The sequence below is a fragment of the Macrotis lagotis genome, chromosome 6, assembly GCF_037893015.1.
Source record: "Macrotis lagotis isolate mMagLag1 chromosome 6, bilby.v1.9.chrom.fasta, whole genome shotgun sequence".
In the NCBI taxonomy this organism is placed as follows: domain Eukaryota; kingdom Metazoa; phylum Chordata; class Mammalia; order Peramelemorphia; family Peramelidae; genus Macrotis; species Macrotis lagotis.
This window is the reverse complement of record NC_133663.1, coordinates 6,514,014-6,526,703: the sequence shown is the minus strand read 5'-3', so window position 1 is coordinate 6,526,703 and position 12,690 is coordinate 6,514,014. Positions and strand designations below refer to the sequence as shown.

Genomic DNA, 12,690 nt, shown 5'->3' with positions numbered 1-12,690 from the left:
CCATATCCAACAGTCGTGGTCCTCTCTGCATCCATCCCTTTCAAATTCTTATGTAGGTCCCCAATCACCTGAGCCATAGATTTCACAATGACTGAATCACTGTTTTTTAGGCCCCCATGTTGGTGATGAAAATATCTTACTCTGTGAGAATTGTCGCTAAGGAGTCATGTGTCTCCATCTGAGAGACAGTGGAACAGAGTAGTAGAAAGAAAGCTGTCCTTAGAGGAAGAAAGACCAGGGGTCAAATCCTGCTTCTTCCTCACTCTGGCCTTGTGATCCTGATAAATAACTTCAGCTTTTCAAGGATCCAGTCTAAATTTGTGAAGTTCATTGCCTTATCCATTGTGCATCACCTTATCCATCTCTGCACTGGGGAGAAAGTCTCCTAAATGAGGGCTCTCTATGCCACAGAATTCACAGGTCCAGTTGCATACTCCCTCCTAACAAGAATAATCCTAGCAAGTGTGTAGAGATGTAGACATATATGTCTATAGAAACATATATGCACAGACACAAACATCTACATGCAGGCATTTATGTGTATATATATATATGGATGTCTACAAGATACATATATGCAAATAGACATAGCCACATAACCACACACACATTTGTTTATATATTTATAGAAATATACACCCAGGCAGACATACAAACATATATATATATATATATATATATATATATATATATATATATATATACACACACACACATGTCTATAGGGCAGTTAGGGGACACAGTAGATAGAGCACCAGCTCTGAAAATAGAAAGATTCATCTTCCTGAGTTCAAATCAACTCAGATACTTATTACCTATATGACCCTTCATGAATCACTGAAACCTGCTTGCCTCAGTTTCTTTATCTGTAAAAATGAGCTAAAGAAGGAAATGCAAGCCATTCTAGTATCTTCACCAAGAAAACCCCAAATGGGGCCATAAAAGTCCATCACAACAAACACTGAACAACAAAAATCTATGCATTCATGTAACCATGTATGCAATTCGTAGGTGTAGATGCACTCATGGCTTTACCAATGTTACCTAATTTCATTCACACAGCAAGTTGAGAGGTAGGGAATTGAGTCTATTGTTATCCATTATTATTCCTATTTTACAGATGGACAGAGGGTGATTTACTTTAGATAAAATATTTAGTGAGTGTCTAGTCAGAATTTGAACTCAGGTTCCAAGTTTATCACCCTATCTATTGTGCAATCTAGTTTATTCTTTAAAAAAAAAAGAAGATGAAAATCTACAAAAAAAATGCCCTGGACATAACATGGTTGTGCCAAGTCTATGTCACTGTGTGCAATCTATGAGAGCAAAGTTAGTGTTTAAAAGCTGATTCCCAATGGGCCATGCGCTGTCCATTTTAGACAAGTAGAATTACAATTTTAGGAGCTTGGGGGAAACAGAATTACATTAGCTCACATTCTTAAACTGCTTCAGTCCTTTTTTTTCTGGCCATATCAGACCTTGGAGAAGCTGTGACTCACTGGGGTCTTTCTGGATCATGGCCCCTCTCTATCCTGGCGAAGCCCACAGGCTTTCAGGGAGGAGGTCTGTAGTAGCAAAGCATGAAAATAAGCAGATGTGAAAAATAGGCATTTGCTTTATAAAACAAATAGGAAGTTTCCCCTTGGCTTTCCATGGCATGGATAATGGCCCTGCTTTTCTCACCAAATGTCAGAAACTATAAAATGTTATACTCTTAGTGGACATTTAAGGCACATGGTTTGAGTATCAGCAATATATTTCAGGCTTTCAATATTTTGGTACATTATAATTTTTTAATGAAAGAATATGTGAACCCTACAGATTTGCTCAGCAGGGTCTGCAGTCCAGGCTGGTGCTACAGTGGCATGGAATGAATGTCATCTCCCTCTTTGTTCCAGAACGCTGTGATGACTGGGGGCTGGACACCATGTGGCCAATCCAAGTGTATGAGGGGGAGCCAGCCCGCATCCAATGCCCTCTCTTTGAACGTTTCTTAAAGTTCAACTATAGCACTGCCCACTCAGCTGGCCTAACACTCATCTGGTATTGGATTGGGCAAGACCAGGACCTAGAGGAGCCCATCAACTTCCGTCTCCCTGACAACCGGATCAGCAAGGAGAAGGATCTCATTTGGTTCCGACCCACCCTGCTCAATGACACGGGCAACTACACCTGCATGCTAAGGTGAGGAAGGTTGCTAGGAGGATGCTCTCTCTGCATGAGAAGAGACTTAGGAGTAAGATGAGGACATGAGGAGACTTGCATGTAACCACATATGCAATTTGTAGGTGTAGATGCACTCAGTGACAAACACTATTCTAAAGCCACATTTTAAAGCCAAAGCAAACATCTCCAATGACCTGGGAGGTCAGTGCCATTATTATTTACATTTTAGAAATGGGAAAACTGAGTCAGGTGTTAGATAACCTGCCAATTGTTAGAGAATCTGAGCCTTAATTTTCTCTTAGATCTTCCTGATTACAGGCCCTGTGCTCTAATGTACTATCTAATTGTCTACAAGCCCTGTTGCATCTAAAAACATACCTGACTCATTGCTCAGGAGAATGGTGGATAATGCTATTAACTATAGGAAGCCAATTTCCTTTCTTCCTCCCTCCCCCCCACTTCTTCTTTCCCTTCCCTATATTATTTTCTTCCTTCCTGTCTACTTACCAGACTTCCACCAAACTTAGAATCTAATCCAAGAACCACACTGTAGGGAGAATATTGCTAAGCCCAAGGTACCCAAAGAAATGTCAGTAAGATGTTGCAAGCCAGTGTAGCAATATGTGGGTCACTTGTCAGAACAACAGTGTTTAACCTAGAAGAGAAGGCTTCACAAGAAGGTGGTTGTTGTCTTTAATGATTTGAAGAGCTATCCAGTGACATATGGGATTAACAGGCTCTGCTTGGTCCCCAGTCATGGAACTAGGAGAAATGGAAGAAAGTTGGAAAGCTACAGATTTATGGTTGAGAGGAGGACAGACACCCCCTTTTCTCCTAGTCAGAACTGTCCACTGTTCAGTGGGATGGCTCAGGCGGTTGGGACCTACCATTTACTGGAGACCTTCCAGAAAATAGCATCGAGTTCAGTGGGCTTTGGAAATTGCTGTTTGCTGGAGATTGGTCTGGAGCTCTTAGGAGGGCCTTTTCAAATCTTAGATTGAGTAAAGCATTTTAACAGGCTTCCTTGCCAAATGCTGTTGTTTCCTCTGTTGTGTGCCAGTGTCCCTTGACCTTGGCTGCCATCCAGGTTGACCTAACCATCACCTCCCTTCTTTCCCTCTTCAGAAACACCACATACTGCAGCAAAGTTGCCTTTCCAGTAGAAGTGATTCAGAAAAACAACTGTTTCAAACCCACAATAAAGGTGTCCACGGAGTTGATATATCTGGAACATACCTTGCAGGTTATAAAGTGTCCAAACATAGAAGGATTTTTCCCTTCCAGTATTAAGCCAAAGGTTCAGTGGTTCAGGGTAAGTAAACCTATTTTCTGCCTTTCCAATCACCATCATGGGGAGACCTATAACTGGCAGTCAGCCAACAAGTAGGCATAGAATACTTTCCTGGGGCCAGGCACAGAGGTTAAGTGTTTCTGGACAAGTGGAATGATGATTGTAAGACCCTTTGCAAATTTGACATAATCTACATGATTTTATACATATCATGGAGGTAGTGTGGGGTGATGGGTAGAGCACAGGGCCAAAGTTAGGAAGACCTGAGTTCAAATTCAGATTCTGGGATTTCATAGCTGAAGGATCCTTTTCAACTGACTCATCCTCTCTGAGTATCAGTTTACTTTTTATAAAATGGGGATACCAAATGTATACACTTAATCTCATGGAACTGTCGGACTCCAGTGAGATGGCAGAAGCAAAATACTTTAGAAATGTGCTAGGTCTCAGATCGTAACATTAGCAGTAGGTTGTTTGGTTTTTGTTTGGAGTTTTTCCTACATATTGAGTGAGGAACAAAGTCAATGTGGCATCATCATGGATAATTAGACTGTTGGACTTTTCCCAGGGACACCCAGATGGATTTCCCACATGTGACATATAGCTTTGTGGCCATGGGGAAGCCCTTTAACCTTTCAGAGTTTCAGGGAGCTCTCTTATCACAGACAAGAGGATCCACCTTGATAAAGGATGATCCCAAACTGACAATAAATAGCACAGGGTTTTGACCAGTGGACAAATATGGTGTAATCTTGTCACCAAGGTGAAGTCATTTCTATCTCTGCACAAGGTGAAGTTTAGCAAGGGATTTATTTCATGGATTTTAGGGTAAAGTTAGAGGAAGGTACTCTAGAGACAAATTAGTCTAATGCCTTCCTTTAAAAAAAGAAATACATTTTTTCCTATCACTTTCATTCATTATAGAAAAGGAAGGATGGAAGGAACAAAGGAAGGAAGAAATAAAGGAAGAAAGGAAGAAGTGAAGGAAGGAGCAAAGGGATAAAGGCTTGATGGGAAGAAGGAAGGAGCAAAGGAATGAAGGCCTGAGAAGGAATAAGAAAAAACTAATATTTATTAAATGCCTACTATGCACCATGAAAAATATTAAATGCTTAGCTCATTTGAGCCTCCTGGGACATAGGTGCTTTATTTTACAGTTCAGCAAGTTGAGGCATGTTGGTTAAGGTAATGGCTCAGAGTCACCCAACTAATAAATATTGATAAGGCCATATTTGAACTCAGGTCTCCTTGATTCCAAGCCCAACCTTCCTTCTTTTGTGGACATGACTTCAGAACAATCCTAGGTCACTGGAGCAGAGTGCTAGAATAAATCCACAGAAGCAGGCTGACACTTTATTCTGGTCTTCAGGATCTTCTTCTGTCTGTGTCCTCTTTGGGGGTGTCCTATATATCCCACACAGTGCTAGATTTATCCTATAAACAAACAATTCAGGTACTCAAGAATACTCTTTGCATCCTCATGACAAACTATTTCCACCATACAGGGTGGGAGTCCTGAAATCTCTATAGCTAAAGACTGTATTTGGTCAGTCATTCCTTGTTAGCCACCTTAAGAATAAGTTTCCAGTTAATTGACCAAAGCACTGCCAAACATTCAGTAAAACTGAGCCCAGAATATGTTATCTCCAACTCAGGGAATGGCGCCTAAATTCTGACTTCTGTCATGTTATCCTGTAGGAAAAAAAGAAATCAAAAGAAAGTCAATGAAATGGCTCCAGGAGAATAACATCCTGAATGAGGAAAGGGTGATGGCTAATTTTCTATATTCAACTGACATGTGAACAATTGAGTGGCTGTTTGCAGACTCCCAATGACCTGCTGTCATCCTTAGACCTCAGTTTCTCATTCACAAATCCCCAACTGACAAATGAAATTCTGCTATTTTGCTATTAACTAAAATGACTTGGAAAGGACCAAACTGACCCAAGGGGAAAATGTCTTCCTGCAGAGAAAAGTAGACCAAAATTGAATCAAAGAAGAAGCAGCTTTAAGTCATCCCTTTGATGTCTATTAATTGTCCTTTGGATAAGTCCCTTGCTTCACAGCCTTAGTTTTGTCCATGGATAAAGTCAGGGGAACTAACTAATTTCCACACTCTAGATATGATCCTATGATCTTGCCCATTTGGGAGCTCCCTAAAATTTTGAACTTTCTGATGAAATGGAGCCAGAGCAGACCAAATACAGAGAATCACTTGGGCCAAGTGTTTGATGGTTCCGGTGTCCAAAACACTGCCTGGTTAAGCTTAGAGAGGCTCACCACTTAGTTGGCCACAGCATCACTCACTTTTGAGGTCAATGAGGGGTATGTTGTAGAGAGTACTGGGTTTGAGTTAGGAAATTTGAGTTTGAATTCTTCCTCAGACCCTTAATGACTTTTACCGTCTTCCTCATCTGTAAAATGAAAATAATAATAGCTCCTCTTTCCCAGAGTTATGTAAGGATCTTAGGAGATGATATATATAAAGCATTTTGTAAAGTTAAATCACCACATAAATAATAATTATAATTACTAGGTTTCTTTACTGTGTTACAAAGGAGTTTATGGACACATTGTCCATACTGACAAAATCATAGATTCTTGAAGGACCTACAACCATAAGTCTTGTGTTGTGGGACCTGTCTATACTGCTCAAAAAAATCTTGGTTTTAGTTGTACCTGAACATTTGAAATGCATAAGTAATAATGCTTTTTGCCCTTGCCCCTCAGTCAAAGACCTTCCATTGTCATTCAAAGAGTGACTTCATTGGGTGGATTAAATGGTATTGTAAGATATGGCTGCTGCCACAATGCTCTCCACAATCAATTAAAATGAAACAAAAAGCCCAATGGAAATCAATTTGCAGAAGGCAGGTCATCCTGTTGCCTGGTCTGGCCATTAAAAATGGTATATTACCTCCGCCTGTAATTCGTCCAGTAACATTAATCTGACTAGAGGGTGCAGTGTTCAGAATCCCCTCCTGGAAAATGGGAACAGCTTTGCCTTTTATGACAATCAGCCAGCCATCAAGATGGCACTTTGCTGAGAAGGAACTCGACTTTGACCCCTTTTATGGGCAATGCATATGTTCTTGGGAAATGGGGACAATTTATTACAAGGTTTGTGCGATAGATTTTCTTTCTCTCTCTTTTTTTTAACTCTTCATTTCAACTTTGTTCTCTCAGTCTTGTGGTTGAGATCCATTCTCCCTCTCATCTCTTCACATTCTCTTAATTTAGATCATTTAACCCAATTTCTTGAAATTATGGTATATGATTTATGGCAAACCTCAGGATTCTCTTTGGAGGTTCAGGCAAGGGGGAGGAAACCACTAATCAAATTGGTGCCCAAGAAGATTTAAGAGAACCCCTCTTCCCTTCCTCACCCCCACGCTGCCCTCAGGAAGGTCCCAGTCCAAGAACCCTCCTGGAGATCAAGTAGCCCTTATTGGCAGGGACGGCCAGTGAGGCCACTCCAACAACATTATGGCAGAGGCCATAATGGTGGATGTCAACTAAGCCTCAGCATCAAGATCACCTCGCTTCTTGTCAGTGGTGAGAAGATCGGGGCCATTTAGAGGAATGCTTTTTCTGCTACTGACATTTAAAGGAGAAAAAAATATAGAAACCAATATATATATAGAAATAATTACTTTTAAAAGAATCTTGCCATCATTAAGTGGCAAATGTGCAGAATTCAGAAAAACCACGGAAGGCTTAAATGAAGTCATGCTAAGAGAAAAACTAGATAGGAAAACAATTTAGACATAGTCACACCTATATACACATCTATGTGAGTAGGGGTACATTTTCTGTCTATATACTATAAATGAATAGAGATACTCTCATAGATAGTATATACTCTATAGATGGATATATTCTGTATAAAGTTATATGCTATATATAGCATGTATACTATAACGTCTATTATTATACTCTATATACTATTTTATGCTATATGTACTATAGACTCCCTATACTGTTATATACTATATAGTATGTATACTATAATGTACATTGTATACTCTATGATTATATGCTATATAGAGTATATAATAATGTCTATTATATACTCTCTCTACATATACTATCTATACTATAATATACTCTATGTGTGCCTGTGTATATTTATATCACATGTATATCAACTAGACATGTGTCTGTATATGTCCATGTAGATATGCACACATGTACATTCCTACACACATGCCTATGTCTACACTGTACACATGCATCTCTTTATCTGCACACACCTGCCTCCTATACATGTGTGTATATTTATCACCTCGCACACCTCCTCTACATGTGTGTATATTTATACACTGTGTATATGCTATACATGTATATGTGCATAAATAGATGCACATGTATATATGTATGTGTGCTTTGAATGTAGAGTTGTTCATAAAGACCACAGGAAAAGGCAATAAAGCTCAAGGCAAAGAGAGGATTATGATGATGAATCTAATAATAAGGGCATCCTTAATGAGAGATCTCTAGATTTGAAAAAGAAGCAACCACATGGTACAGCGGATAGAGCACCAGGGCTGAAGTCAGGAACTCTTCTTCCTGAGTTCAAATCTGGGCTCGGATACTTACTAGCTGTGTGACCCTGGATGAGTCATTTCATCCTGTCTGCCTCAGTTTCCTCATCTATAAAAATGAGCTGGAGGAGAAAACCACTTCAGTATCCTTGCCACAAAACGCCTCCAGTGGGGTCATGAAGAGCCAGAAATGGCTGAAAGGACTGAACAAGTCACAAAAGTTCTGGAAGGATCTGAGGTAGGGTTCCTTTGACAATATACCAACAAATATTCCCCTCTAGCCTCTAAGTGGGAAAAAAAGTCCTCAGGTAGAGGGGGTCCCCCCCTTCTACCTCCTGAGGCACTTCCCCTTCTAGTCACCAGTATCTCCAGGAAAGTGTCCTTACTTTCATGAGAAGGATGCCTTTTGCACAGCATGCCCTTCACTATAATAAACCTAATTGTACAACTCAATCCTCCACTCTGTTAGTTGGTTGGTTGGTTGGTAGGGTGTCTTGGTTTGTCGAGGGACTATAGTATTCAATGTTCCTCACCCTTTTCTCTGCCTTCTGAAGTCACACAGATCAAGAATTTTTTTTAGGTTTTTGCAAGGCAAAAGTGGCTTGCTCAAGGCCACACAGCTAGGTAATTATTAAGTGTCTGAGGTCAAATTTGAACTCAGATCCTCCTGACTCCAGAGCCAGTGCTCTACTACTGTGCCACCTAGCTGCCCCACACAGATCAAGAATAAGTCTTCTTCCTTAGGACAGCCTTTGCAGTACTTCAGTCTGACTTTCTGACATCCTCCCTCACCCTTTGTCTTATCCCCCCCCCCCCATGCTTGAATAGCTCCATTTTCTGGAATCTGACATTTAAGGGAATGATCTTTTGACCCTTCCTCATCCTGGCCCTCCTACTTTGGAGACTCCCTCTCATCCAGGACTTTCCTATAAGGTGATCTCAGTATCCCAGAGGTGCTCTGATCTCCTTTCTAGCTCACAATCCTCTAGCCATTGATGCATTCTGAGCTTGCATTGGCTCTTCTAACATAAAATACTGAGCTTATCACCCCCTTAGACCTTTCAAATCCAAATTTTTGTCGAGTTGATGTATAGTCATTTTTCTGCCATCTTGTATGTGTCAGATTGGTTTTTGGAAGCCAAATATTTGTAAGATGTTTCCTTTATCCTTATTAAGTTTCAGCTTATCACCTTCAGCCTCTCAGACTAGCCTGTCAAGATTATCCTTCCTTTTGGCTAATAAAGGATAAATTACAAAAATGGAGTGATGTTTGCTGTCAGCGGCACACTCTTAGGGGGGTTGTCTAAATGTTTTCAGGGAATGCACTTTGTAGAACATTTGTTGGGAAACATGTTTTATCAAAAGAAAATATATCAAAAAAATTTAAAAAGCTAGTCAGGCCAGCAGACAGGAAAACAGACTAGAGGTCCCCAAGGGGTCCATGTCCCTTCTCAGAAATGTGTTGGGAGTGGCTGCACAAATCTGCTTTTCCTTCCTGCTTCTTGGGGGGGGGGTCCCTTCTCTGTCCCATTCATTTTTGTCTCCTTCCATTTTTTCTTTATTTGAATTATATAGTGAACTCTTGAATTTGTTCCTTTTCTTCTACTAGATACTATGGTATGTTGCCATGGAAACTATTGTGCCCTAGAAAAATGAGCCGCACAACTTCCGATCCAGGTAGAATTCAGCTTGTGGGATGAGGGGCTGTGACCCTGCCTGTAGAACAAGGTCGGATTGGTAGCGGGCAGCTCACCTGGGTCCTGGGTGCCACATCAGAGGTTCAATTGGAGAAGGAAGCTCTGATTTATTTTGGATTACCTTTTCATGCTTTGGTTCCCTAATGATGGTGATTTTGCTATGTGTGTGGCTCCTTGGAAATTTCAAAGTCAATAATATCATTCAGGAATATTGTTGAACTCTGACCCCCTTTCAAGTTCTAATCAATTAATGAATTAAAGATGAATATATTTAAAACTGTAAATAAATAGAAAATGAACAAATGAAAAATCATCTATTAAGTCCAGTATTATAATGGGCTAAGCCAAGAGCTTGAGATCAAATAGAAAATGAAAGTTAAGTCTTTTTCCATGTTTTCTAATGGAGGAATTCTAATAGCACCATGATCCTAAACATTTGGAATCCAAAGACACTTTCTCTCAACATTTCTGGCATCCTAATAGGGAGAGAAATGCCTGTCCCCCATTAGTGTGAATAATGATTACATGTTGTTAAATGTTTGCTATCTGGGGGTGGCTAGGTGGTGCAGTGGATAGAGCACTGACCCTGGAGTCAGGAGTACCTGAGTTCAAATCTAGCCTCAGACACTTAATAATGACCTATCTGTGTGGTCTTGGGCAAGTCACTTAACCCCATTGCCTTGAAAAAAAATAAAAAAAACAATGTTTGATATTTTCTCATGTGTTCCAACCCAATGGAAATATATAGTATGAATTCAAATACTGCATCCCTTTATGGAAATCATCATTCACACTCAGCAAGACATAGCCATACAGGGCCTCTACAGATGGAGTTGGGGGTGGACACTTGAGGGATGTGCCAATGTATCCTACCCTATGCTTGTATAGACAGAGCTGGAAAAGACCTTGGTGGTCATCCTTTCTAATACTCTCATTTAGGAAACTTGAGGAGTTAATGAACTTGTCCAAAATCACACAGCAACATGGTTCGGTTGATAGATTGGAGGCTGCTCACTGTCAGCTTGGCATTTTTCAGCCTCAATAATGTATGAGTTCCAGATTGTATTAACAGAGGCAGCTCCCCCATGATGAAACTCTAGATGCAACACACTGGAGTTTCAAATTCACCTAATTTATTCAAGAGGAATCAACAGTTGAGTTTTCAGGGAGACCTTTTTAAGAGAACTCATAGGAGCTCATAGGCACTTACCCTTGGCAGAGTCCAGGGCTTGACAGCCTTGCTAGAGATTAAAGCCAAGTGCAGAGTCCAAACCTTGGCAAGCAGGGCAATACAAAGGTCTGGCATTTTATCCGCAGTCTCAGAAATCAAACCTCCTTGACTCCCAGAGTCATACCAAACAATATAGGTACCATCTGATATCATTCATCAATTATCCATCAAGTGCCAACAACTGAGAAGGGCAGGAGAAACAGAGAAATGACATTGATCTTGTCCTCATGGGGGTTTCCAGTCTATTAGTAGGGTGACGTTATAAATTTAAAAGCTAAACTATATGTCAGAGTAATTTTGGTCTAGAGGAAATACACGTGTGTGTGTGCGTACATATACATACATAAACACACACACACACACACACACACACACACACACACGGCCTCTGGCAGGAGCTCTCCTTTGAGGGAAGTCTGTGATGCTGTGAAATGAAGGTGAAAGTGGAAGGTGCAGCAGGCAGGGGGTACAACCCATTCAAAGGCAAACAGGCAGACCATGGACCACTATGGACAGGAAACAAAACTGGAGACCCCTTTAGTTGGTGCAGAGAAGGGTCTTTAGAAAATGGGCCCCATAATATCTCTTGCAGCCAGGAAACTAGGTGGCATCAGCATTGACTAATGGGCTTAGAATTATGAAGACTTGAGTTCAAGTTCCGATTCAAACTCAGGGACTTACTGGCTCTGTGGTCTCAAGCTCTATTTCTCATCTGTCAAATGGGGATAACAGCAGCAGCACATTCCTCCCAGGATCTTTGTAGGGATCACATGAGTACAATTTACAAAGCTCTCTGGAATCTTAAATTGGAATACTGACCTCCTCTTATTATTCAACCCTTCTCATTTGTCTTTTGACCTAAACCGTGAGAAGATGATCTCCCAGAGCTCAAGCTGGAAGGGACTTCCACAGTGATCTAGTCCAAGGACCTCATTTAACAGAGACAAAGCTAAGACCTAGAGGGAACAAATAACTTGCCCAAGGTCCTAAAGGCATTAAATGTGAAGAGCTGGATTTGGACTCTGGCTCAGACTCCAGAGTATCTCCCCCTACCAACCCTATCTTCTTAGACCAGACCCTCATCACCTCTAGCCCAGACTGCTACACTGGCTGTTCACAATTGAATTTTCTGCCTCCTGTTTCCTCTTCGCCAATCCATCTTCCACTTCCAAAGTGATTGTCCTTATACACAAAGATGATTTCAACATTCTCCTTCTCAATATACACAATATAAATGTCACACCTTCATAGTCTGGCCCCATACCATTTTTCTACCCTTGCCATCTATCATCTCCTTCCAACACTCAGCATTTGAGCCAAATTGATTCTGTCTCTGATCCTTCCAAATTCTAAATCCATCTTCTGTTTTACTAACTTAAAACTGGTAGTCATGTACTTCCTCCTTAGACATTCCTTCCCTTTCTTTTACACTCAACTCATGCACTATCTATGCCATACAAAGCCTTTGTTGGATCCTTCCATAATTACTCTCTATGGAATTGCTTTGTATTTTTGGTAAATGTAAATGAATATATTGGCAAACATAGATACATCTGTATAAAGGTGTATATAGACATATAAACACAGACATACAGAGATGAGCGAAGAGAAACAGAGACAGAGACTCAGAGACAAAGAGAGAAAGAGAGAGATGACTCTCAATACATCTAAGTTCTTTGAGAACAGTTTGTTTTTAATTTCATATATTTCTATCCCTAGCACCTAATGGCTGGCTCTTTTCAGTAATTTATAGCATATTTG

At 40.5% G+C, this 12,690-nt stretch overlaps 1 protein-coding gene across 4 annotated transcripts in view; it reads left to right on the top strand.

Annotated features, from left to right (window-relative positions):
• The window catches only part of IL1RAP (interleukin 1 receptor accessory protein), a 142,949-nt gene that overhangs the window by 90,195 nt on the left and 40,064 nt on the right, over nucleotides 1–12,690 (top strand). For all 4 annotated transcript variants that reach the window (XM_074190642.1, XM_074190639.1, XM_074190640.1 and 1 more), the window contains 2 exons: nucleotides 1,899–2,184; nucleotides 3,292–3,478. In XM_074190642.1, coding sequence (XP_074046743.1) covers nucleotides 1,899–2,184; nucleotides 3,292–3,478 — 473 coding nt within the window. The remainder of the gene's footprint in view (nucleotides 1–1,898; nucleotides 2,185–3,291; nucleotides 3,479–12,690) is intronic.